This window comes from Pristiophorus japonicus, chromosome 9 (assembly GCF_044704955.1).
Source record: "Pristiophorus japonicus isolate sPriJap1 chromosome 9, sPriJap1.hap1, whole genome shotgun sequence".
Lineage (NCBI taxonomy): Eukaryota > Metazoa > Chordata > Chondrichthyes > Pristiophoridae > Pristiophorus > Pristiophorus japonicus.
Window position 1 is genome coordinate 122,708,004 of NC_091985.1, and position 27,290 is coordinate 122,735,293.

The 27,290-nt window shown below is 46.0% G+C and overlaps 1 protein-coding gene across 3 annotated transcripts in view; it reads left to right on the forward strand.

Annotated features, from left to right (window-relative positions):
* Positions 1 to 9,277: 9,277 nt before the first annotated feature.
* Positions 9,278 to 27,290, forward strand: part of etaa1a (ETAA1 activator of ATR kinase a) — a 30,340-nt gene continuing 12,327 nt past the window's right edge. For 2 of the 3 annotated variants that reach the window (XR_011595036.1, XM_070889792.1), the window contains exons 1-3: positions 9,278 to 9,550; positions 17,544 to 17,681; positions 18,808 to 18,884. Coding sequence is in view for 2 of the 3 variants with exons in the window: in XM_070889792.1 (XP_070745893.1) it covers positions 9,373 to 9,550; positions 17,544 to 17,681; positions 18,808 to 18,884 (393 nt within the window). In the remaining variant the exon portion in view is untranslated. Of the gene's footprint in view, positions 9,551 to 14,263; positions 14,432 to 17,543; positions 17,682 to 18,807; positions 18,885 to 27,290 lie in introns of those variants that run through there. The other variant, XM_070889793.1, reaches the window with a different exon arrangement.

Genomic DNA, 27,290 nt, shown 5'->3' on the forward strand with positions numbered 1-27,290 from the left:
GGGCACTGGGAAAGGGAAGGGCGAGAGTAAGAAAGGGAGGAGTAGTCCCAAGGGTGGTATAGAATGCAGTTGAGGCCAGGGGTCGAGGTCATGGCCGAGGCCAGTAAAGAGTCTTTTTGTTGTACGTGTGCATTGAATAATTTAAGTTTACATAAGAACATAAGAATTAGGAACAGGAGTAGGCCATCTAGCCCCTTGAGCCTGCTCCGCCATTCAATAAGATCATGGCTGATCTGGCCGTGGACTCAGCTCCACTTACCCGCCCTCTCCCCGTAACCCTTATTTGATTTGTAAAAGTTTATTAAAGTTGAAAAATGTTGTTACAGTTGTTCTTAAAGTTGTTAAAGTTTTGTTAAAGTTGTAAAAGTTGTAAAAGTTTTGTTAAAGTTGTTATTAAAGTTGTTAAAGTTGGAAGAGTTGTTTTATAGTTATACATTTTACAAAGTTTTAAAATTGTCGGATATTTTTGAGATTTTTATATAACCGTTTGAATTTAATTTAAGCACTCTTGTACAGTGTCAAACCTTTGGGGTAACCTGTTATATATGTGGACTTGTATTTACTCTGTACAGCCACCAGAGGGCTCATAATCGTTTGGGAGCACAGGTATTTAAGGAGGCTTCACAGGTTTAAGACGCACTCTGGAGACCTGCAATAAAAGACTAAGGTCACACTTTACTTTGAGCTCACAGTGTTCAATCTGACTCTTTCTCCATACACAACAACTGGTGACGAGATACAGATAGTGAACCCAAAGATGCAGAGAACAGTGGGGATCATGGAGAAATTTTCGGAGGGAGATGATTGGGAAACTTTTGTGGAGCGACTCGACCAATACTTCATGGCCAATGAGCTAGATGGGGAAGAGAGCGCTGCAAAACGAAGGGCGATCCTCCTCACCGTCTGTGGGGCACCAACATATGGCCTCATGAAGAATCTGCTCACTCCAGCGAAACCCACGGAGAAATCGTATGACAATTTGTGCACACTGGTCCGAGAGCATTTGAACCCGAAGGAAAGCGTTCTGATGGCGAGGTATCGGTTCTACACCTACAAAAGATCTGAAGGCCAGGAAGTGGCGAGTTATGTTGCTGAGCTAAGACGCCTTGCAGGACATTACGAATTTGAAGGATATTTGGAGCACATGCTCAGAGACTTTTTCGTACTTGGCATTGGCCACGGAACCATTCTTCGCAAACTTTTGACTGTAGAGACCCCAACCTTGAGTAAGGCCATAGCGATAGCCCAGGCTTTCATTGCCACCAGTGACAATACGAAGCAAATCTCTCAGCACACAATTGCTGCTACAAGTACTGTGAACAAAATGATGTTGTTTTCGAATCATAACGTACAGGGCAGGTCACACGTACCTGCAGCTGCACATCTGCAGATGACTCAGAGTCCACCATCAAGGGTGATGAATGCAAGGCCATTAACACTTTGTTGGCGCTGCGGGGGTGATCATCATTTCCATTCATGCCGATCCAAAGAGTACGTTTGCAAGGGCTGTGGAACAAGGGGACACCTCCAACGAGTGTGCAGGCAAGTTGCAAGGCCAGTTAAACCTGCAAACCACCATGTTGCAGAGGAGGACAGATCCACGGAGGATCACGACGAACCAGAGCCTCAGGTAGAGGAGGCAGAGGTACATGGGGTCCTCACATTCACTACGAATTGTCCCCCGATAATGCTGAATGTTGAACTAAATAGACTACCGGTGTCAATGGAGCTGGACACGGGCGTGAGCCAGTCCACCATGGGCAAAAAGACTTTCGAAAGGTTGTGGTGCAACAAGGCCTCAAGGCCAGTCTTAACTCCAGCTCGCACGAAACTAAGAACTTACACTAAAGAACTGATTCCTGTAATTGGCAGTGCTACCGTAAAGGTCTCGTACGATGGAGCAGTGCACAAGCTACCACTCTGGGTGGTACCGGGCGAAGGTCCCACGCTGCTCAGCAGGAGCTGGTTGGAAAAGATACACTGCAACTGGGACGATGTGTGAGCACTGTCGCCCGCTGACTACACTTCGTGTACCCAGGTCTTAAACAAATTTCCTTCGCTGTTTGAACCAGGCATTGGGAAATTCCAATGAGCAAAAGTGCAGATCCACCTAATTCTGTGGCGCGCGATCCATCCATTACAAGGCGAGAGCTGTACCGTACAGGATGAGAGAAAAGGTAGAGATCGAGCTAGACCAGCTGCAAAGAGAGGGCATAATTTCATCGATCAAGTTCAGCGAGTGGGCCAGTCCTCAAGGGAGATGGCGATTACAAAGTAACTACCAATCGTTTCTCCCTGCAGGACCAATATCCACTACCAAAGGCTGACGACTTCTTTGCAACGCTGGCGGGAGGAAAGACGTTCACAAAGCTGGATCTGACTTCAGCCTACATGACGCAGGAACTGGAGGAAACCTCGAAGGCCTTTACCTGCATCAACACGCAACACAAAGGCCTTTTTGTTTATAACAGATGCCCGTTTGGAATCCGATCAGTGACGGTGATATTCCAGAGAAACATGGAAAGTTTACTGAATTCGGTCCCGCACACCGTAGTCTTTCAGGACAACATCTTGGTCACAGGTCGGAACACAGTCGAGCACCTGCAGAACCTGGAGGAGGTTCTTCGGCGACTCAACCGCGTGGGACTCAGGTTAAAATGCTCAAAGTGCATTTTCCTGGCGCCTGAAGTGGTGTTCTTGGGAAGGAGGATTGCGGCGGATGGCATCAGGCCCACTAACGCGAAGACGGAGGCAATCGAGAACGCACTGAGGCCACAGAACGTGACGGAGCTGCGGTCATTTCTGGGACTCCTGAACCACTTTGGTAACTTCTTACCGGGTCTCAGCACACTGTTAGAACGACTACATGTCTTACTACGAAAAGGGGGTGAATGGGTTTGGTGCAAAAGCAAAGAAAATGCCTTTGTAAAAGCAAGAAAATTGTTATGCTCAAACAAATTGCTTGTGTTGTATGATCCATGTAAGTGTTTGGTATTAGCATGTGATGCATCGTCATATGGCGTAGGGTGTGTATTGTAACAAGCTAATGATTTCGGGAAACTGCAACCGGTTGCTTATGCATCCAGGAGTCTGTCTAAGACTGAGAGAGCCTACAGCATGATTAAGAAAGAAGCATTAGTGTGTGTCTATGGGGTAAAGAAAATGCATCAATACCTGTTTGGGCTAAAATTCGAATTGGAAACTGACCATAAGCTACTTATATCACTGTTTTCCGTGAGTAAAGCGATAAATACCAGAGATGGGCGCTCACGTTGTCCGCATACAACTATGCCATCCGCCACAGGCCAGGCACAGAAAACTGCGCCGATGCTCTCAGTAGGCTGCCATTGCCCACCACGGGGGTGGAAATGGTGCAGCCTGCAGATCTAGCCATGGTTATGGAAGCATTTGAGAGGTTGCAATCACCCGTCACTGCTCAGCAGATCAAAACCTGGTCAAGCCAGGACCCCTTATTATCTCTAGTCAAAAGCTGTATGTTTCACGGGAGCTGGTCCTGTGTCCCAGTGGAAATGCAGGAAGAGATAAAGTCGTTCCAGCGGCGCAAAGATGAAATGTCTATACAGACAGACTGCCTTCTGCTAGGCAATCGAGTAGTGCTTCCCAAGAAGGGCAGAGACACCTTCATCAATGACCTCCACAGTACTCACTCAGGCATCGTAATGATGAAAGCGATAGCCAGATCCCTCGTGGGGTGGCCCGGTATCGATGTGGACTTAGAGTTCTGTGTGCACAATGTAATATGTGCTCGCAGTTAAGCAATGTACCCAGGGAGGCGCCACTATGTTTATGGTCTTGGCCCTGCAAACCATGGTCTAGGGTACACGTCGACTATGCAGGCCTGTTATTGGGTAAAATGTTCCTTGTGGTTGTAAATGCATATTTCAAGTGGATTGAATGTGAGATAATGTCGGCTAGCACATCCGCTGCCACTACTGAAAGCCTGCGGGCCATGTTTGTCACTCACGACTTACCCGATATCCTGGTGAGCGATAACGGGCCATGTTTTACCAGTGCTGAGTTCAAAGAATTCATGACCCGTAACGGGATCAAACATGTCACATCTGCCCAGTTTAAACCAGCATCCAATGGTCAGGCAGAGAGAGCAGTGCAAACCTTCAAGCAAGGCTTGAAGAGGGTAACTGAAGACTCACTGCAGACTCGCCTATCCCAAGTCCTATTTATCTACCGCATGTGACCCCACTCACTCACTGGGATCCCACCTGCTGAACTGCTCATGAAAAGAGCAATTAAGACAAGGCTCTTGTTAGTTCACCCTGATCTACATGAACAGGTAGAGAGCAGGCGGCTTCAACAAAATGCATACCATGACAGCACAAATGTGTCACGCGAGATTGAAATCAATGATCCTGTATTTGTACTAAATTATGGACAAAGTCCCAAGTGGCTTCCCGACACTGTCATGGCCAAAGAGGGTTGCAGGGTATTTCAGGTCAAACTTTGAAATGGACTCATTCCCCAGAAACACTTGGACCAAATCAAACTCAGATTCATGGACTATCCTGAGCAACCCACCTTGGACCCTACCTTTTTTGATCCTCCAACATACACACAAGTGGCAACCGGCACCATGGTTGACCACGAAGCAGAACCCATCATCCACAGCAGTCCTGTAGGGCCCAACACACCAGGCAGCCCAGCAAGGCCAGCTGCACAGCAGCCCAGCGAGGGCCCAACAAATGATTCAACAACACCAGCTTTCACACCAAGACGATCAACCAGGGCAAGAAGGGCCCCAGATCAACTCACATTGTAAATAGTTACACTATTGACTTTGGGGGAGAGTGTTGTTATATATGTGGACTTGTATTTACTCTGTACAGCCACCAGAGGGCTCATCCACTGGAGTTCCAAGGGATCCCATAATCCCTTGGGAGCACAGGTATTTAAGGAGGCTTCACTGGTTGGAGAGGCACTCTGGAGACCTGCAATAAAAGACTAAGGTCACACTTTACTTTGAGCTCACAGTGTTCAGTCTGACTCTTTCTCCATACACAACATAACCGTCATCAGGCTAAGGCCTCCTCCTCCTCATCAGTCTGCGATCTCCTCCATTACCCTTATAACTCTGCTCAATAAACCTTCTCACATCTGGTTCCTCCTGAGATAGTACAAGCCCCAATCTTTTTAAATCTCCACAATATTTTTTGATGAAAAAAATATAACTAAAATGCTTTCTATCTTAATAAGTTTTTCAGTAACAATAAAAATACCTTTTCCACCCTAAATTGCACTGTAAAATCACTGTTCACCTCAGAAATATAGAGGTGCTGCTTTAGCTGACAGTACCTGATTTCCAAAATGGCGGATCCATGCACTCCGCCCATTCCCACCCTGTTAAGATCGCGTAAAACCACCTTTTCCAGGACGGTATGCAGCTCCGGCGGTATGTCGGCGGTATGCCATGAAAATCGGACTTGTTGGGCGGTATGCGGGCGGTTCTGCATACTGCTCAGCGGTATGTCAATGATGATTATTCCGCCGAGCGATATGTCGGCAGTGTTTTTTGACCAAAATCGCATTTTTGGGTGGTATGTGGGTGGTAGGGGGTGAGATGTCGACCAATTTTGGGCCCGAGAAATCTGAGCTGTCAACATTATGAAAAGGATTAACACTTGGATTTGTGATCATCCATCATCATAGGCGGTCCCTCGAACGAGGATGACTTGCTTCCACGAGAGTTCACAGAAGTTTCAACTAAGGACCCGATGTTCCAGTCCTGAACTTCAGTTGAGGGGGTGGAAGGTGCCTGTGCGTGAATTTTTTTAACGTGTGGTGACCATTGCACATCAGCCACCACACGGGCTTGACAGAGCTGGGCCTTTATCCAGTGGCAAGAATTAAACAGGACGACTGGAGACCTGCTCTGCTGCACGGACCTAGTGTGCACACATATCTCAGTATGGGCAGATCCGTGCTGCCCCTGGGCCCTCGGCTCTTCTGGGCCCCATACCCTCATTCGCCGCACCTCCACCACGATATTCCAGGGCCCGTGCTCCAGCTCTTTAGCCCCGACCTGCGGTGGTGTTCTCACACAGGTCGGGGTGGCCCATGATGTTCCAGAGCCCGGCCCTCCAGCTCTATTTATAGCCCCGACCTGCGGTGATGTTCTCACACAGGTCCGTGTGGCCCATGATGTTCCAGGGCCCGCGCTCCAGCTCTATTTTAGACCCGACCTACAATGATATTCTCACACAGGTCCGTGTGGCCCATGATGATCATAAAGAGTTGACAGATAGCTAACCCATCGAAACATTGAGTTGTGTTTCATTTTCGCGGTGAGAGATTTGATATTTTTTAAACTAAAATGAACAAGTTATCGTTCCAAATGGCTAAGATTTGACAGACCTGGATTTGGGATTTTTATTTTGCATTTGGAAGGAAGTACTTCCTCTTCTGCCTCTCTTCCGCGGTCTTGTCCACACCCGGGTGGCCCTGGAGAGGCAGCATGTGGTGCCCACTGGTACAATTGAGGCCTTCCACAACAGTGGGCACTGCAGGGACTGGAGGGCATAATGGATAAAAGTAATGGCATTATTAGTTAAGTTTTATAAGTTTCTTTCGGTTTTGTGGTTAAGTTTTTTATTAATTGTGCCCCTTTAAAAAAGGGAAGTGCATTTGTTTGGTTTCAGGTTGATCACACTGGAGAAACTCAATGTCGCTGGGGCACATTCTCTGCTGGAATATTTTTGTGGCTAGTCCCACCTCGCTACAAGAAAGGTGACTTGCCACATTGCCGGCAAAGTTAAGGTGGTGGAGTACCCATGACCATCACCATCATAGGCATCCCTCAGAATTGCGGAAGACTTGCTTCCACTCGTAAAATACGTTTTTAGGTGGCTGAACAGTCCAATACAACAACCACAGACCCTGTCACAGGTGGGACAGATAATCGTTGAGGGAAAGGGTGGGTGGGACAGGTTTGCCGCATGCTCTTTCCGCTGCCTGCGCTTGATTTCTGCATGCTCTTGGCGATGAGACTCGCGAATGCACTTCCTCCATTTAAGGCGGTCTTTGGCCAGGGACTCCCAGGTGTCAGTGGGGATGTTGCACTTTATCAGGGAGGCTTTGAGGGTGTCCTTGTAACGTTTCCTCTGCCCACCTTTGGCTCGCTTGCCGTGAAGGAGTTCCGAGTAGAGCGTTTGCTTTGGGAGTCTCGTGTCTGGCATGCGAACAATGTGGCCTGCCCAGTGGAGCTGATCAAGTGTGGTCAGTGTTTCGATGCTGGGGATGTTGGCCTGGTCGAGGATGCTAATGTTGGTGCGTCTGTCCTCCCAGGAATTTGTAGGATCTTGCGGATTTGTAGGATCATAGGATGCTGCAGAAGGAAAGACAGGCTGAGACTCTTTCCTCTAGACAAGAGAACACTGAGGGTTCACCTGATTATGATTACGATTATGATTATGAAAGGGTTTCATTGGGTAGAGGTAGAGAAGCTGTTTCTACTTGTGGGGGAGACCAAAACTAGAGGCCATAAATATAAGATGGTCACTAATAAATCTAATCGGGATTTCAGGAGAAACTTTTTTACCCAAAGACTGGTTAGAATGTGTAACTTGCTACCACAGGGAGTAGTTGACTCGAATAGCATAAATGCATTTAAGGGGAAGCTAGATAAACACATGAGGGAGAAGGGAATAGAAGGCTATAAGAAATAAAGATTTGCATTTATATAGCACTTTTCACAACCTCAGGACGTCCCAAAGCACTTTACAGCCTATTAAGTACTTTTCAAGTTAGCCACTTGAGGGATAAATGTTGGCCAGGATGTCAGGGAGAACGTTGCTCTATTTCGAATAGTGCTGTGCAGTGTTCCTGCTAAGCTGCATTCACCTGCCGCTCACCAGCTTTTGTATCGTGGATGGCGCACATGAGCAGAAATTTGAATAGGCCGCGCGTTAGGGGAGGCGGGCCATGCAGGGGACAATGTAGGAAACAGGGAAGCCAATGTGTGCATAGCAAGGTCCAACAAACGGCAATGAGATAATGACCAAATAATCTATGTTAGTGATGTTGGTTGAGGGATAAACATTGGCCAGGACACCGGGGAAAACTCCACTCTTCTTTGAATTAGTGCCATGGGATCTTTTACATCCACCTGCAAGGGAGATGGGATCTTGGTTTAATGTCACATCTGAAAAACGGACATGTTGATAGGGTTAGATGAAGAGGGATGGGAGGAGGCTCTTGTGGAGTATAAACGCCGGCAAAGCCAGTTGGGCTGAATGGCCTGTTTCTGTCTTGTAAACTCGATGTAACTCTACTTTTTAAATTGGAACAAGAAGGAGACCCTGTGTTGTCCCAGAGTCATCAAACAAAAGATCTAACAAAAGTGCTCCCCTTTTCAATGGAGCACAACTAATAAACACTAAATAAATCATACAAAGAGAAAAAAGGAAACTTGTCAAATTAAATAAGAATATTATCATCTGCGCCTCTATATAATTCTGTGTAACTCAGGTGTCAGCTGTGGTCAGTGGGTCATGGATTCAGGTCCCACTCCAGCAACTTGAGCACATAATCTAGGCTGACATTCCCGTGTAGTACTGAAAGAGTGCTGCATTGTCAGAGATGGCGTCTTTCAGATGAGGCGTTAAACTGAGGCCCCGTCTGTCCTCTCAGATGGATGTAAAAGATCCCACAGCACCAAGGTCCCCTGTAAGCCGCACTGTCTCCTGCATGGGCCGCCTCCCCCAACGCGCAGCCTATTCAAACTTCTGCTCATGTGCGCCGTCCACGATACAAAAGCCGGCGAGCGGCAGGTGAATGTAGCTTAGCAGGAACACTTCACGGCACTATTCGAAATACAGCAGGGTTCTCCCTGACGTCCTGGCTAACATGTATCCCTCAACCAACATTACTAAAATACATTATCTGGTCATTATCACATTGCTGTTTGTGGGAGCTTGCTGTGCGCAAATTGGCTGCCTCGTTTCCTACATTACAACAGCGACTACCCTTCAAAAATACTTCATTGGCTGTAAAGTGCTTTGGGATGTCCTGAGGTCGTGAAAGGTGCGATGTAAATGCAAGCCTTTCTTTCTTTTAGTGTCTCCTTATGAGTTATATCAGAAAACATTTTCCCTGTAAAAAAAGAGTCCAAATCCCCCCAATTTGATTGACACCGTAACTAGGGGGCGGGGTCAAACCATAACAACAGTGAAACCAATCATAATTCGCTGCGGCGAGGGGTCTCAACCAATCGGGTAAAGGAGAGTTCTTAAAGGGGCGGGGAGCTGGGTTATAGGTGGTTGTTAATTTATTCCAGATGTTTTGTGGATTTTGTGAAGCAAAATGTCGAAGCCGGGCTGGTGTGAAGCGGCCGAGTGAAGGATGAAGGAGGAGGCGGGTGGTGGCGACGGCGGGAGGAGGCGGGGGCCGAGGCCGAGGCCGAGCGTTACACCCGAGGATCCGAGGAATGCAAGCGCCGGCCGCAGGCTGACTCCTCGGGCCAGGGGCAAGCGGCTGAGCCGAGGCCCGAGGCCTGCAGCTAGGTCCGGGGAAGCTGAAGGTGAAAAAACGCTGCCCATCTTCCCTCATTTCAACTAACTAAAGGGAACCATTGCAATAATAATTATTATATTTCTCCAATCACCACATTGTAAACAAAAAGACTTGCGTTTATACAGCGCTTTTCACGACTTCAGGACGTCCCAAAGCGCTTTCCAACCATTGAAGTACTTTTGAAGTGTAGTCACTGTTGTAATGTCGGAAACGTGGCAGGCAATATGCAATAAGCACAGCAAGCTCCCACAAACTGCAATGTGATAATGACCAGATAATCTGTTTTAATGATGTTGGTTGAGGGATAACTCCCCTGCTCTTCAAAACAGTGCCATGGGATCTTTTGCATCCACCTGAGAGAGCAGACGGGGCCTCGGTTTACCATCTCATCCGAAAGACCTCAGATAGTTATGCACTCCCTTGGTACTGCGGTGTAGTGTCAGCCTAGATTTTGGTGCTTAAGTCTCTGGAGAGGGACTTGAACCCACAACATTTTGACTCAAAGGAGAGCGTGCTACCCACTGAGCCACAGCTGATGCATAAGATGTACAAGAAGATATCTTCCGCCTTCTGTAATCTTGAACTCATCCAAAACTTTGCAGTACATGTCCTAACTCACACCAAGTTCCACACACCCACGACCTCTGTGTTCCCTGACTGACATTGGCTCCTGGTCTGGCAATGCCTCAATTTTAAAATTCTCATCCTTGTTTTCGAATCCCTCCGTGGCTTTGCTCCCCCCATCTCTAACCTCCTCCAGTTCTACACAACCCGCCGTGATCTCTGCACTCCTCCAAATTCTGGCATTTGCGCATCCCTGATTTTAATTGCTCCACCATTGGCGGCTGTGTCCTCAACTGCCTGGGCTCTCAGCTCTGGAATTCCATTCCTAACTTCTCCATCCTTTAAAGATGGTCCTTAAAACCTACCTCTTTGATCAAACTTTAGGTCACCTGTCCTAATAATGCCTTGTGTGGCTTGGTGTCAAATTTTGTTTTATGACGGTCCTGTGAAATGCCTTGGGATGGTTTACTATGTAAAGATGCTATATAAATGCAATTTGTGGTTTTCAAAGCTCTTAAGCCAAAATAGTGCATGACCAAGGAAGGGGTGGCAGTGGGACTAATTGGTTACCTCTTTCAAAGAGCTAGCCAAAGCACTAGGGGCAAAATGGCCTGTGTTCTATGACAGATGGGAGGTGGAACGTGCAGAGAGGTAGGGAGAGAGCCAGACCATTCAGGAGAGAAGTTGGGAAACAGACAGGAAGCAAAGAGTAGGAGTAAATGGGTACTTTTCAGAATGGCAGGCAGTGACTAGTGGTGTACCGCAAGCTTCTGTGCTGGGGCCCCAGCTGTTTACACTGTACATTAATGATTTAGATGAGGGGATTAAATGTAGTATCTCCAAATTTGCGGATGACACTAAGTTGGGTGGCAGTGTGAGCTGCGAGGAGGATGCTGTGAGGCTGCAGAGTGACTTGGATAGGTTAGGTGAGTGGGCAAATGCATGGCAGATGAAGTATAATGTGGATACATGTGAGGTTATCCACTTTGGTGGTAAAAACAGAGAGACAGACTATTATCTGAATGGTGACAGATTAGGAAAAGGGGAGGTGCAATGAGACCTGGGTGTCATGGTACATCAGTCATTGAAGGTTGGCATGCAGGTACAGCAGGCGGTTAAGAAAGCAAATGGCATGTTGGCCTTCATAGCGAGGGGATTTGAGTACAGGGGCAGGGAGGTGTTACTACAGTTGTACAGGGCCTTGGTGAGACCACACCTGGAGTATTGTGTACAGTTTTGGTCTCCTAACCTGAGGAAGGACATTCTTGCTATTGAGGGAGTGCAGCGAAGGTTCACCAGACTGATTCCCGGGATGGCAGGACTGACATATCAAGAAAGACTGGATCAACTGGGCTTGTATTCACTGGAGTTCAGAACAATGAGAGGGGATCTCAAAGAAACGTTTAAAATTCTGATGGGTTTAGACAGGTTAGATGCAGGAAGAATGTTCCCAATGTTGGGGAAGTCCAGAACCAGGGGTCACAGCCTAAGGATAAGGGGTAAGCCATTTAGGACCGAGATGAGGAGAAACTTCTTCACCCAGAGAGTGGTGAACCTGTGGAATTCTCTACCACAGAAAGTTGTTGAGGCCAATTCACTAAATATATTCAAAAAGGAGTTAGATAAAGTCCTTACTACTCGGGGGATCAAGGAGTATGACGAGAAAGCAGGAATGGGGTACTGAAGTTGCATGTTCAGCCATGAACTCATTGAATGGCGGTGCAGGCTAGAAGGGCCGAATGGCCTACTCCTGCACCTATTTTCTATGTTTATGCAAAGGGTGGTAGAAGTGTGGAACTCCTTCCTACAAAAAGCAATGAATGCTAGCTCAATAATTTAAAATCTTGAGACCGTTAGAATATTGCGAGGCATTGTTATTTATGGAGGCATGGCGGGTATATCAGCCATGAGCTCATTGAATGGCAGAACAGGCTCGAGGAGCTGAATGACCTACTCCTGTTCCTGTGAGGTACCCAAGTACCCGTCAAAGCGAAGGACTTTGAGGTTTTTATTTATATTTAAAAAAGCAGTGGAAGGAAGGCGGTGGAGAGAGCTGGGCATGGAGTGGGCAGAGCATAGTGACCTATTGAGCAACTGCCAGTGTTGGAGCTCGGGGTGCAAGGAGAAATTCTGTACTTATAGGGGCAAAAAGGAGCGTGTGAGGGTGTAAGATTGGAGGAGATCACTTGGGTAGGATGGGATGAGCCCACTGGGGAATTTGAAGTCAAACTGCTCGGGGTGGTGATGGCAGGGTGTGGGATGTTGTACAGATGAGGATGAGGGCAGTGGCATTTTGAATGAGTTGAAGCTTTTGGAGGATTGAGGTGGGGAGGCTGGTTGGCAGAGTGGCAGAAGCTGAGCCTTGAATTGGTGAAGGCACGTGCTCAGTTTCAGTGGAGGGGGCCTGTTGCAGAGATGGAGTGGAGGTAAGTGGTGTTGCGGATGTGGGGGAGATTTTCCATGTCCTGACTCTCAGACTATATATATATATAAAAAGTTAGATACTTCAGCCTGGCCATTGTATTCCGTTGGAAAATGGTCACTTTATTTGGTAAAGAAAGCTTTACACCTCGGATTCCTTCCGAATGCCAGCCAGTAGTTTTACCATGTTAGCAGCTTATAAGTGAGAGAGGATCAGAATGAAGAATATGCCTGAGCAGATAATCACATTAGAAGACAAAGTAAGGTCATATTTACAGCTTCACTGCAAGTACCTGCTGCGTGAAGCCTCAGACTTGTCCTCATTTAATTGTTACCTAAATTACCCTCATTAGGTGAGGGGGTGCATTCTTTACCCATAATGCCATGAATGTACCCTTGCAATTGTCAGGGGTTCTGTTTGTCTCAGTTTGTAGCACTTTTGCATCCGAGTCAGAAAGCTGTCGTTCAAGTCCCACTGCAAAATGAAAGCACAAAATCTAGGACAGACAGTACTAAGGGAATGCTATGTTGTTGGTGTTATGTTATTTTGGTTGCAATTTTAAATCCAGGCCCCATCTTCCATTTGAAGGAAACAGTGTCCTCGCTCAACCATTACCAGCAAAATCAGATTAATTTGTCATTCATCTCATTCACTGTTTGCTGTGTGCAAATTGGCTGTTGCATTTGCCAACACTGGCTATACTGTACTTAAAATGCAATTTATTGGATGTGCTGAGCTTTCGTGTTGTCTAAACATGATGAGGTGCTCTATAAATGCAAGTTCTTTGTTGTCCCAAGCTGCTAAAAAATAGCAGTGGGTTTGGGGGATGGGATGGGGCAAGAACAGGTATTTGTATTGAGTACCTCTACATACTGAAAGAAAAGAGAGATGATTGTGTTCTATATCAGTGAAAATTATAGCAGCAGCTTACAGAGTATTTATTTACCTGATGAAATTCGTGCCAAAGCCAAATATCCCCAGGATATAGAACAGGTGTAGGTTGGTTACCAAGGATCACTTGGAGTAAAGTCGAGGGAAGAGGTCTCAGCAAGGAAATTGGCAAGGGATTTCGGAGGGTCAGTACATGACAAGGACTTTAAATGGTAGAGGATGAAGTGTTCAGAAGAGGAACAGGTGCCCCCTGGAGTAGAGGGAGCCTGAGGTAAGACTTGGATATGCAAGCCATGCTGATGTTCTTTGGGTAAGGCATATGGTGGAATATAGTGCCAGATAAAGGGGAAAACGTCACGGACCATAAATCAGGTCTGTCAGTGCTCGGAAGTTAATAGATTCATCACGATGAGGTCATGGATGGTGGGAACCTTGTTTGTGCCGGACTATTGGTAACAGGCCAGTGATTGATGACCCTCTGGTGAGGGAGAAAGTTCAAGTGGGATAGGGAGGAGGTTGGAGAAGTTCGCCTAGAATATCCACAGGGGTTCTTTGGCAAGAGATAGACTATTTTGTGGAGAAACGGAATAAAGAGCTATTTCTCCAAGGGCTCAGTTGATCTCCTGTTGAAATTATGGAGGAAAAAAGGTCTAGTATTTATATAGTTTTTCATGACCTTGTCTTCCTAAAGTGCTTTACAGCCAATGAGTTATTTTTGAAATGTCACTGTCGTAAAGTAGGAAATGCAGCAACCAATTTGTGCATAACAGTCTCCCACAAACGTGATAACAAGCAGTTAATCTGTTTTAGTGATTTGTATGAGGGACAAATATTGGCCAGGAAACCGAGGTGAATTCCTCTGTTCTTTGAAATAGTGCCATGGGATCTTTTGCATCCACCTGAGAGAGAAGATGGGGCCTCGGTTTAACATCTTATCTGAAAGACGACGACTCCGAATTTGCAACACGCCCTCAATACTGTACTAAAGTGTCATCTACATTTTATGGAGAGGTGAGGATGGTACCCATTGAGCCACGGCTGACACGCGCACGAGTCTTGCGTAAATTCAGGGTCATTACTTGTTCTTTGAGCGCTTGGAAAGTTTTACATTACATCTCCTACTGGTGGGTCTGGACCCATAGCATGAACAGTTTATCTTTTACATTCTTTTCAGCTGAAGTGTAGCTTATAATGTCCTTTGCATTACTGCCTTGGGGAGGCTTACCATTGGAATGCTTTGGAAGCCACAATACCTTATATTCCCCCAGGTGTGTGAATTACTGTCTCCAGCTTGTTTTGAAAAAATAAGATTGAACAATAGATTATTGTTCGTTCATCACTGGGAAAATTTTGTTTTTGGAAAAGGGACCGAATGTGAGGGAGATTAATGAGTGGTTTAAGATCACAGGTTACAGTCTTCACTGCATGATTGCTTGCTGCCCTGTGACACTCAAAAGCTCGCACTTCAGGAATGTAGAACATGAATTGGCGGATAATACATAAAATCCCACAGGGGTAGGCTGGTATAAGCTCAAAGTATTTACCAAACTCCAAAAACTCATCCTAGTCACTTATAAAGTCTCTCAGCATCCCATGAAAATTTTCCAAAATCTGATCTACAACACTAATATTTCCATTTACAATCCATGAAAATGTTGGTGGTTCTGTGACCTTGATGGAAATTGTCCTGAGGAATATTGCCTAGCCAATATTAAGAGGCTTTTTCGTTAATTGAAATGACTCTGCCCATAGCAAACAGATCTTTCAGTACAACACTTTCTCCATCATTTGTTCTCGTGAATGAAAAGGAAGCCTTGTATCCATGATTCTTCAGTTTTAAGAACTCATGAAGTCGACTTGCCAATGTTCTGGCGTAGCCCAGTTGATAGCCCTCTTGCCAAATCAGAAGGAGGATTTGAGTGCACAATGTAGGGTGACACTGCGGTGAGATTTATAATAACTTAAATTTGAAAATTACAGATTGCTATAGCTTAAAAAAAAAATCTGAAGTCCTGTCTACAAACATCAACATCACAAACAGATTATCTGGTCATTATCACATTGCTGTTTTTGGGAGCTTGCTGTGTGCAAATTGGCTGCTACGTTTCCTACATTACAATAGTGACTACACTTCAAAAAAAGTACTTCATTAGCTGTAAAGCACTTTTTGATGTCCGGTGGTTGTGAAAGGCGCTATATAAATGCGACTTTTTCTTTTTCTCTTTGTCTTTCTCTTTTCGGTCTTCCTTTTTGGTCTTTCTTTTCCTGTGATTCACCCTCAATGGTTATAATCATCCCTGAGAGCTCTCAGCAATCGTTTCTGAACAGAGCAGGTGTCTACCAAAAATAAAGTGCAATCAAATGGCTGTTGTGGGTTACTTGTTCTCCCTCTTGACACCCACATTTTGAAACTAGATCTTCTTGTCTGAAGCATTATACCTCTCAATGAACTAGCCCTCTTTCAAAATAGAACGCGTTGTTTACACAGAGCAAACATCTTCTCAAACTTATTAAGCTGACCTAACTATGTAGAATTCTAATACTACCAATTCAGTGCTGTTCTTTAAAATAAACCTCTTGATTTAAGTAGTAAACTTTCAAACGAAAACCTGTGTGTAAAATGTCCTTGCATTTTTACATGATTAGCACGCTGAAAATATTCCATCCATTGCAAAATGCGTTCCCTTATTTAAGATTTATTTCTGTATTTTTGTTTGAACTAGACTGTGATAGAGGTTAACAAATAGTTTTAATTTTATCTAGTTTATAGAAATCTTACAATGAAATACAAAATAGTTATGTTCAGAATTTGTGTTGCGTTATCACACGATGGGAACAACTTTCAACTTTGAGGTGGAAAACTGGTGGCACTGAATCTGATTTTCAAAGGGAAAGAAATTGGCCAGGGTGTATATCGGCCGGTCACTCTGATGCTGATAGTTTTCTGCCACTGACAAAGTCTAAAGCTACTTTCAGCAGTAATTCTTCTCCGTGGTATTGCTTAGCCTAGCATTGTCGATGTCCTGATGTCGAAACAAAGACTATAATCTACTCCTGATAATTGGGAATCATTTTCGTGGTTAAAAAATATGTGAATTGTCTGGTAATTCAAATTAAACAACATATGGGAAAGTACCAATTTAACGCTGAAAATAATTGAATTCAAATCATTGGAATGAGACGACTTTGAATTAGGATTGCATATGGAAAGTAGAATTCAGCAATTGTATGTGAACATGGGCGTGTTTTAAAAAAATATATATATTTTCTCCAGCAACTTTTCTCCCTCCGACTTTAGAAGGCATTAACTCCTCACTGAAGGCCTGCATGCCTTTCTTTACCATAACCTGTGGACCTTATTTACGTGCACCATGATTGTTAGCAGGCTATTTGAGCGAGGGTGAGGATTGGGCAGTACAGCTGAGCCTGGTCCTGACCTCTGCTGACATCGACATGTGCCACTTCAAGCAGGAGTCTATTGGATGGTAATTAGGACTGGGATCACTAGCTACCTTTTTCGCCTCACTCGGAGTTTTAGCGCCTCTACTCCTGTCATGGCTGAGATCAACTAATACAGCACACACAAGGGAGATTGAATCTGGGACCCTTTGGATTTTATGGAGCCCTCGGGGAGCCCATGAAGATAGTTTTTAATAGTTAATGACTGAGAGAATAATTTCCCTGAGTTTGTGAGGTTTATTTGAATGTTCCTTATTAGCAAAACATTGGAAGGTAATAGGTTATCATGTGAGCGGATTGCAGTGTCGTTATAATGATGTGGTAAGTCAGTTGGAGCACTGGATTATTCTGCCTAAGTGGGGTTTCTCTCTACTGAAGTGCTAAAATTTCTATTTGTGTTTCCTGTTAGGAATTAACAATGCGTACCAAAGCCACTATATTAAGAAAGAGTTGCAAAGAGCAGTGTGTTAGTAATGAAGATTTATTTATTTCAGATGCTACTGTGTTATACTGTGGTTGCACGTATCCCTTAAAGGTGTTCATATTTGTATCTTGTATAGTTACTGCGTTATCTGAATTGGGCAGGCGGCTTGTCCTAAACGTGCTTATTTGTACCTGTACTCCAATCTTTGCACCATATTTAAGCTGTATTTTTATCTTTCAGAAATATTGTCCTATAAAACTCCTAAGAGGATGTTAAGAAAGCAACAGCTCATTGCTGATCACGAATCCCCTGTCAATGATTCAGAGTTACAGCAGGATATTTATTGGGACCAGCACTCTCCAACCACATTTAAATTAGGTAATGTAGCACATGTTATCAAGTATATGATCTAGAATTGTTGAGAAATTCTATGTACACTATTCTGCTTTTTTGGTTCTTTTATCTGTGTTTTGCACTTTTTTCTCTGCTTTGATATTTTTCTCATTGCTTTTCCTCCCCTTCTCTCCTTTTACCTGGCTCAACATGTATAAGTCTTGAATCAATCAATGCACACACTTAGGTAGATATTGCCTGTTGTGTCTTAATAGCTGTTTTGTTATACACCGACTGCAAATTTTAAGCATTGCTCTTTTATTTTAACCATCAATATTGAATTATTATCTCCATAATCTCCTCCAGCCCCACAACGCTCTAAGATCTTTGCAATCCTCTAATTCTGGCCTGTTGAGCATCCCCGATTTTAATCACTCCCCCATTAGTGGCTGTGCCTTCAGCTGCCAAGGCCCCAAGCTCTGGAATTCCCTCCCTAACCTTCTCCACATCTCTACCTCTCTTTCCTCCTTTAAGAACCTCTTTAAACCTTACCTCTTTCATCTGTCCTAATATATCCTTATGTGGCTCGGTGTCAAATTTTGTTTTATACTGCTCCTGTGAAGTGTCTTGGGACTTTTTACTACGTTAAAGGTGCTATATAAATTGTTGAATTTGTCTGCTCTATAACTCATTGCATACATTTTAAAGGCACTGCATACGTTATGTGAAGCTATTGTATATTATACAGATTAGCAGGCTTTATTGGCAAAAAAAATTATTATGCTTATGTGGGATTCTGTTTCTAGTTGGAAGGCTAAGTGAAGTTGTTGTAATGTCCACTGTAGCACCGCAGCCCTGATGTATTTTAAACTAATGCCTCTGCTAAAATACTTGAGCAATTTCAGGCAATGGTGATGAGTATTTGTTGGCTAGTACCCCACAGCATAATCTCAAGGCCATCAAGTTTAAAATTAGGTGTAGACTTGCTTTATTATTTCTAATATATTGCAAAGCAGAAAAAAAACACCATCAGTTTGTTTGCGAAAAGTAACTGATAGGTTTTCCTTTTTTAAAAAAAAATAATTTGAGCCAATTTCAGCTTTATTGAAAATAAGTAATGGAATTTGAAGGAAATGAAAGTTAATTTAGCCTCTTGCCTTTCCTTTTGCAGACAATGGAAAGAAGAAGTCGATAGCTTGTCAACATGCAGTGGAAATATCCGACATTGTAAAGCGCATTGCTCCTCAGGTAACATAGAAACATAGAAAATAGTTGCTGGAGTAGGCCATTCGGCCCTTTGAGCCTGCACCGCCATTCAATAAGATCATGACTGATCATTCCCTCAGTACCCCTTTCCTGCTTTCTCTCCAACTATCTTATAAGCCTACTATATTAGATCGGAGAGTGTTGAGCAGTTATCGAGGTATGTTGGAATGAGCTCTAAATTCACTCATCAAAGTTTACACGTGGAAAAAAGAAAATGCCAATTTTGCATATAATTTACAGCACAGGAACAAGCCATTCAGCCCAACTGGCCCATGCCTGTGTTTATGCTCCATATGAGTCTCCTCCCACACCCACTTCATCTAACCCTATCGGCATAGCCTTCTATTCCTTTCTCCCTCGTGTGTGTGTATCTAGATTCCCCTTTAAATGCATCTATACTATTTGCCTCAACTACTCCCTGTGGTAGCGAGTTCCACATTCTCACCACTCACTGGGTAAACAAGTTCCTCCTGAATTCCCTATTGTATTTGTTGGTGACTGTCTTGTATTTGGACCCCTAATTTTGGACTCGCCACAAGTGGAATCATCTTCTCTACCTCTACCCTATCAAACCCATTCATAATAAAGACATCTGGAAAGATGTTGTTTGGTTCATGTCGAAGAGTTGCTGATGATGTTCAATGACACTCCGTGATTGGCTAAAGTGATGAACTGAGTGTGAACTAGAGGGAATGTTGTTGATTTACTTTTTATTAACAAGCTTGTTCATTAAGTTGTTATGTCATTAACAAAGTTTGCAATATTCTTAAAAGTAAATTTAATTGTTTTTTTTGAATGGTAGAATTTCACTCCTGAATACCATTAATTACTAAGTTGTCAGAGTTTGTGTGTGTGGCTTTAGACCCCCAGGAAGGAAGGAAGGTAGGTGGGGTGGGGGGGTGGGTGCTAAATGAGGCGCTAATGATCTCAGTGGGGCGCTGCAGGGGCGCTAATGGCAGCACTACCCAATTTCAAATGACTTGTATTCAGCAATCATCCTTCAATCCTTCACACAGACTGATTCCAGAAAGGGAAGGTTATATCAAGCTGCACCTGCTCATTTTCAGCAGTGCTGCATTTGTGGGAGAGCTGTGAACTACTGAAACAACCTTCTGGGGTAGCTGCTGGAAATCCTGCTGCAAGGGAGAGGGAAAGGTGATTCACAGATGTGTCATTGATGGGGGCAGTGGAGCGAAGGAGGGTTGCGCTGTTCCCCACATCCGGAAGGAGGCCATTGCCACAGGTCTTCAGGGCTATATGGAGAGAAGTGGCCGTGGAGATATTGACCAGCACTGTAGTCGATTGAATCCTAACACCGGGCCAGAAGTTGTTCAACGACCTCAGTCGGGTGGTGAAGGTGAGTACGTGCTTCCACATCTTCTACATTACCAGCCTCTGAACCTCTGTCTGTGCACACTGCGCAAACCACCACTCCCCCACCACTCAACCACCAAACATGTGCAGCTACTCAAACTCGCATCCTCATCTCGCGCCTTGCCTACATTCACTGCTATTCAACGATGGCAAGCATATCTCTCTCATACATAGCTAGACTCTTACTCACACAAGTTCCTTTCTTTTGCAGGCCAAGATAGCACATAATAGGAGGGAGCAGCAGAGGACTGACTGGAGTGAACCTCAACTGTAGGAGCTGTCTGACATGGAGGAGCGAGTGCTGCGGCTCATTGACCTGCAGGTGGTGGGCGCTGCTGGGGCAACTATGGTATCTTTATACCCTCTCTTTTTCTCATCGCACTTCTTTGTCACACCAGAAGGCTTTATCACTTTCCAGCTCCTGATACTTTCTGCCTTCCATGCTCAGTTCCTGCCCTACTGCCCTCACTTTAATGTGAGTCTTGTGCCATTTATGCTTTCAGATAATCAGCAAGCAAATGTGCAGCCTGTATCTGAGCTCCTCCATCACACTGAGGAGGAGGACCCGAGCACCACGTCATTGCATATCTCACCCACAGGCACCAGCTCAGAGACTGGCACTATGCGGTCCTTAGAGGTTAGTTTAACAGAGGGGTCAGCACTGGGTGATGCACCGGGGACTGGCGGACTACATTAAAGTTAAGGGGAAAGGGTACCTCAGGAGCCAACTCCTTGGAGGGAGAGTTCGTGCATAAGTTCTGCTGCACAGAACTCAGATGAGGACCTTGATGGGAAGGCATTCACAAGAAGGATGATGGCCATGTACTCTGACGTGATTGGAGCAATGGCAAGGGTGCCTGAGAGCTTCTATGGTAAGGAACGTGGAGAAGTCTGCCACCAGCATTGCATAGAGCTTTGCACGCACCATGAAGTCTGCTTCCAGCATTGCATAGAGCTCTGCATACACCATGGAGCCTATCATTTCCAGTCTGCAGATGATGGTGGACTCCCAGAGGGACCATGCAGCCAGACTTCATGACAGCAACAAATAACTGATGATAAAATGATTCCCCTAACAAAAGGTTCTGACAGATTAATTGCTAAAACTTTAAGAGGGCGAAATTCAGGTACTTTGCACCTCCTGTTAGCGCCCGCGGTGCGCGCTAATGGGGCGCGAATGAGTTTTCGTCCGGGCGCGGTGAAAACAGCGCCTTCCGCTAAATTGAGTGGGTACTTTGCGGTGGCACTAACAGGTAGTGCCCTGCTTGGCTGCGCCCGTCGATGATGACGTCATCGCCATGTGCAGCGCCCTGTTACCGCCCTGGAAGCTAAATTCGGACACGCCCCGTTTTACCGCCTGCCGCTGACTACCGCTTTAGCTGTCGCATTTCAGTCGAGAGTTGGCTGGAGGAGCACTATTTAAAGGTGCCATCTTTGGAAACCATTTTAGTGGGCCGTTACTGTTTACACCGTACTACCACATAGGCAGACAGTCTGTTTGACAGATTTCAGCGATTTTCAGTTGAAGGAATGTTCTGACTGTTAAACATTCCTGTCTTTCATTGAGGGCAGTTTTGAAATGACAATATTTGTCATTTCACAGGAACTGTGTTGACATTCGACCTCCTGCTCCGAGGTCACCATCAGAGGCAACTTAGGTAGGGAGAACAGCAGCACAATGTAGCCAGAGGGAGGAGGCCCAACAGGCTGTCAACTGGAGACCTTGCCCTCCCAGGGTATTCCGGCAGCAGTTCTTCTATATCAGTTTCACTGAGAAACAATGTGTTCAAAGGCTGCGCTTCAGCAAGGACCTGGTCACAGATCTCTGCCATCTCCTGCAACCAGACCTCAAGCCTCATACCAAGGTGAGGATGGCTTGCTCAGTGGCAGTCAAGGTCACCATCGCGCTCAATTTCTACGCCAGTGGATCCTTCTAGTGTGCAACAGGAGACATCTCTAACATCTCCCAGTTTGCCATCCATTGCACCATCCACGAGGTCACAGATGCTCTGTACAGAAGGAGAAGGGAATACAATTCCTTCGCCGTGAGCAGAGGTAAGCAGCTGGAGTGTGCATGTGGCTTTGCCAGGATAGCGGGCTTCCCCATGGTGCATCATCATAGGCAGTCCCTCGGGATTGAGGAAGACTTGCTTCCACTCTTAACATGAGTTCTTAGGTGGCTGCATAGTCCAACATGAGAACCACAGTCTCTGTCACAAGTGGGACAGATAGCCGTTGAGGGAAAGGGTGGGCAGGGAGCCTGGTTTGCCGCACGCTCCTTCCGCTGCCTGCACTTGATTTCTGCATGCTCTCGGCGACGATACTCGAGGAGCTCAGCACCCTCACGAATGCACTTCCTCCACTTAGGATGGTCTATGGCCAAGGACTCCCAGGTGTCAGTGAGGATGTCGTACTTTATCAGAGAGGCTTTGAGGGTGTCCTTGTAACGTTTCCTCTGCTCGCCTTTGGCTCGTTTGCCGTGGACAAGTTCTGAGTAGAGCACTTGCTTTGGGAGTCTCGTGTCTGGCATGCGAACTATGTGGCCTGCCCAGCGGAGCTGATCAAGTGTGGTCAGTGCTTCAATGCTGGGGATGTTGGTCTGGATGAGGACACTAATGTTTGTGCGTTTGTCTTCCCAGGGGATTTGCAGAATCTTGCGGAGACATCGCTGGTGATATTTCTCCAGCGACTTGAGGTGTCTACTGTACATGGTCCATGTCTCTGACCTATACAGGAGGACGGGTATTACTACGGCTCTGTAGACCATGAGCTTGGTGACAGTTTTGAGGGACTGATCTTCAAACATTCTCTTCTCAGGCGGCCGAACGCTGCACTGGCACACTGGAGGCGGTGTTGGATCACATCATCAATGCCTGCTCTTGTTGATAGGAGGCTCCCGAGATAGGGAAAGTGGTCCACATTGTCCAGGGCCATGCCGTGGATCTTGATGTTTGGGGGGCAGTGCTGTGCGGCGAGGACAGGCTGGTGTAGGACCTTTGTCTTACTAATGTTTAGTGTAAGGCCCATACTTTCATATGCCTCGGTAAATACGTCGACTATGTCCTGGAGTTCAGCCTCTGTGTGTGCACAGATGCAGACGTCATCCGCGTACTGGAGCTCAATGGCAGAGGTTGGAGTGGTCTTGGACCTGGCCTGGAGACGGCGAAGGTTGAACAGCTTCCCACTGGTTCTGTAGTTTAGTTCCACTCCAGTGGGTAGCTTATCAACTGTGAGGGTGGAGCATTGCAGCGAGGAAGATTGAGAAGAGGGTTGGGGTAATGACACAGCCCTGCTTGACCCCGGTCCGGACATGAATTGGGTCTGTGATTGATCCGTTGATAAGGATCACGGCTTGCATGTCGTCGTGGAGCAGGCGGAGTATGATGACATACTTTTTGGGGGCATCCGAAACGGAGGAGGACGCTCCATAGACCTTCGCGGTTGACTGTGTCAAAGGCCTTTGTAAGGTTGAAAGAAGTCATGTATAAGGGTTGGCGCTGTTCCCTGCATTTTTCCTGCAGCTGTCGCGCTCCAAAAATCATGTCCGTTGTGCCCTGGAGGGGACGAAATCCGCACTGCGACTGCGGGAGGAGCTCCTCTGCCATGGAGAGAAGACGATTGAGGAGGACTCTAGCGACGACTTTCCCAGTGGTTGATAGCAGGGAGATTCCTCTGTAGTTGTCGCAGTCGGACGTCCCCTTTTTTAAAGATGGTCACGATCACTGCGTCTCTTAAGATCTCCCGGCATGCTCTCCTCCCTCCAGATGAGAGAGATGAGGTCGCGTATTCGCGCCAGTAATGCCTCTCCGCCATACTTCAGTGCCTCAGCAGGGATTCTATCCGCTCCCATAGCCTTGTTATTTTTTAGCTGTCTTATGGCCTTTTCCACCTCGTGCAGTGTTGGGGTCTCACTGAGGTGGTGCCGGGTAGCATGCTGTGGAATGGAGTCGAGAACACTCGAGTCAAAGGCAGAGACTCGGTTGAGGAGATCTTCGAAGTGTTCCTTCCAGCGGGTCCTGACTGCCTCGGTGTCCTTGATGAGTGTTTCCCTGTTCTTGTCCAGGCAGGGCACAATTGACTGCTCCCACGTGGCTTTGTGGGCACTGCATCACAATCCTGAGGTATTCTGTAATCGCAAAGGCAGTTGATATGCAACTACACACGCAGAATCCTCACCGTCAATGCCCGCTATCCTGGCAGCAGCCACGATGCATTCATCCTGCGCCAGACCGGTGTGACAGCTCTCTTCCAGCTACCACATCAAGCTCGTGGCTGGCTGCTCGGAAACAAGGGCTATCCGTTCTCCACCTGGCTCATGACTCCCCTCTGCAATCTGATTGTGGTGATGGGGAAACCTGTCCTTGTATCCTAATTGGTAAAGAAAGAAACATTTATATAGCGCCTTTCACAACCACCGGATGTCCCAAAACACTTTACACTTCAAAAAAGTACTTAATTGGCTGTAATCACTGTTGTAATGTAGGAAATGCAGCAGCCAATTTGTGCACAATAAGCTCCCACAAACAGCAATGTTTTAGTGATTGAGGGATAAATATTGGCCAGGACACCGGGGACATCTCCCCTGCTCTTTTTTGAAGTAGTGCCTTGGGATCTTTTACGTCCACTCGAGCGCTAACGGGGCCTCGGTTTAACGTCTCATCTGAAAGACGGCACCTCTGACTGCAGTGCTGCACTGGAGTGTCAGCCTAGGTTTTTATGCTCCAGTCTCTGGAGTGGGACTTGAACCCCCACAACCTTCTGACGTGGAGGCGAGAGTGCTACCCACTGAGCCACGGATGACACAACAAGAGGAGGAATGCCACAATGTTAATTCCAAATTCTTCTGCAAGTTATGTATGTATTTAAAGCATAAATAGCAACCTTGTCTAATGTTTAATGACTCGCTCCTCAAGCTTAGGGACACTGGCCAATTATAATGCCTTACAGCTGCCCCAGCTGATATCTAGTAATTCAACACCGAGTTACTTATGCTAGGAAGTTGCTAGTCGGTATGGCTCCGTGCCTCACCAAGTTGTGGGGTGATCTCTATCAGTACAGCCTTGGGGTTGACTATACATACGCAGTGCATTTTGCTGTGTTGTCAACTGGTGGGATGAAGTTAAGTAATGTCAAAGCTAATTCTACTGAGCCATGGCTACCCCATAGATTAATATTAACAGTTGACTTAGAGTTGAGCTTAGAAGGCTGTTTGGTGTTCTATGTTTTCACTAAAGTGTTCTTAAGGCAAACCTTAAAATCATATAAATCAACCCGTTTATGCCAATGCTGTGTCATGATCCTAGTGTGTGTATGGAAGATGAACAAATGATAACTAAAAGCAAAATACTGCGGATGCTGGAAATCAAAAATACAAACAAAAAATGCTGGAAATACTTAGCGGGTCAGGCAGCATCTGTAGAGAGAGAAACCGAGTTAACATTTCAGGTCTATGCCCTTTCCTCAGAACTGGAAAATGTGAAAGATGTAACAGATTTTAAGCAAGTGCAGAGGCAGGGAAAGCTGGGAGAGTAGGAAAGAATAACATTGAATGTCTGATAGGGTGGAAGGCAGGAAATATTAAATGAGAAAAGGGATAATAGTGCAAGGCAAAGGGAAATGGTAATGGGACAAGTTAAGAAGCAAAAGATGACTTGAGATGAGGTGTATATGGGAATGGCAGCAACATCAACAGCTGGCATGTGGGGAAAAAATAGGGGCAGAGGTTATGGTCTGAAAGTGTTGAATTATATGTTGAGTACAAAAGGCTGTAAAGTGCTGTAATTGAAAGATGAGGTGCTGTTCCTCGAGCTTGCGTTGAGCTTCATTGGAACAGTGCAAGAGGCCGAGGACAAGTGAACGACTTCTCCTTTGACTCCACTCACTTCATCCAAATTAAAGATGTTGCTATGGGAACCCGTATGGGTTCTAGCTATGCCTGCCTTTTTGTGGGATATGTGGAAGGAACATTCTTTGTTCCAGTCCTACCCAAGTTCCCTCCCTCACCTTTCTTTGGTATATTGATGACTGTATCGGTGCTGTTTCCTGCTCTCATCCTGAACATTTCATTCACTTTGCTTCCTATTTCCACCCTTCATTCACCTTGACATGGTCCATCTCCAACTCATCCCTTTCCTTCCTCGACTTCTCTGTCTCCATTTCTGGGGATAGACTATTGACAAACATCCACTATAAGCCCACCTCAAGTCATTGGAGAAATACCACCAACGATGTCTCCACAAGATCCTACAAATCCCCTGGGTGGACAGACGCACCAACATTAGTGTCCTTAACCAGGCCAACATCCCCAGCATTGAAGCACTAATCACACTTGATCAGCTCCGCTGGGCAGGTCACTTTGTTCGCATACCAGACATGAGACTCCCAAAGCAAGCGCTCTACTCGGATTTCCTTCACCGAGGGAACGTTACAAGGACACCCTCAAAACCTCCCTGATAAAGTGCAACATCCCCACTGACACCTGGGAGTCCCTGGCCAAAGACCGCCCTAAGTGGAGGAAGTGCATCTGGGAGGGCGCTGAGCACCTCGAGTCTCAACACCGAGAGCATGCAGAAATCAAATGCAGGCAGCAGAAAGAGCGTGCGGCAAACCTGTCCCACCCTCCCTTACCCTCAACGACTGCCTGTCCCACCTGTGACAGGTACTGTGGTTCTCGTACTGGGCTGTTCAGCCACCTAAGGACTCATTTTAAGAGTGGAAGCAAGTCTTCCTCGATTCTGAGGGACAGCCTATGATGATGATGATGAATGACTCCCACAGCTACCTGGACTACACTTCCACCCTGCTTCCTGTAAGGACTCTATTCCATTCTCCTAGTTTCTCTGTCTCCATCGCACCTGCTCTGACGATGCCACCTTCCATATTAGTGTTTCCATCCTTTCCCCCTCTCCTTCCCACGGCACCTTCCTGTGCAAGCGCAGGAGGTGTAACACCTGCCCTTTTACCTCCTCCCTTCCCACTGTCTAGGGCCCCAAACACTCCTTAGAAGTTAGTAAA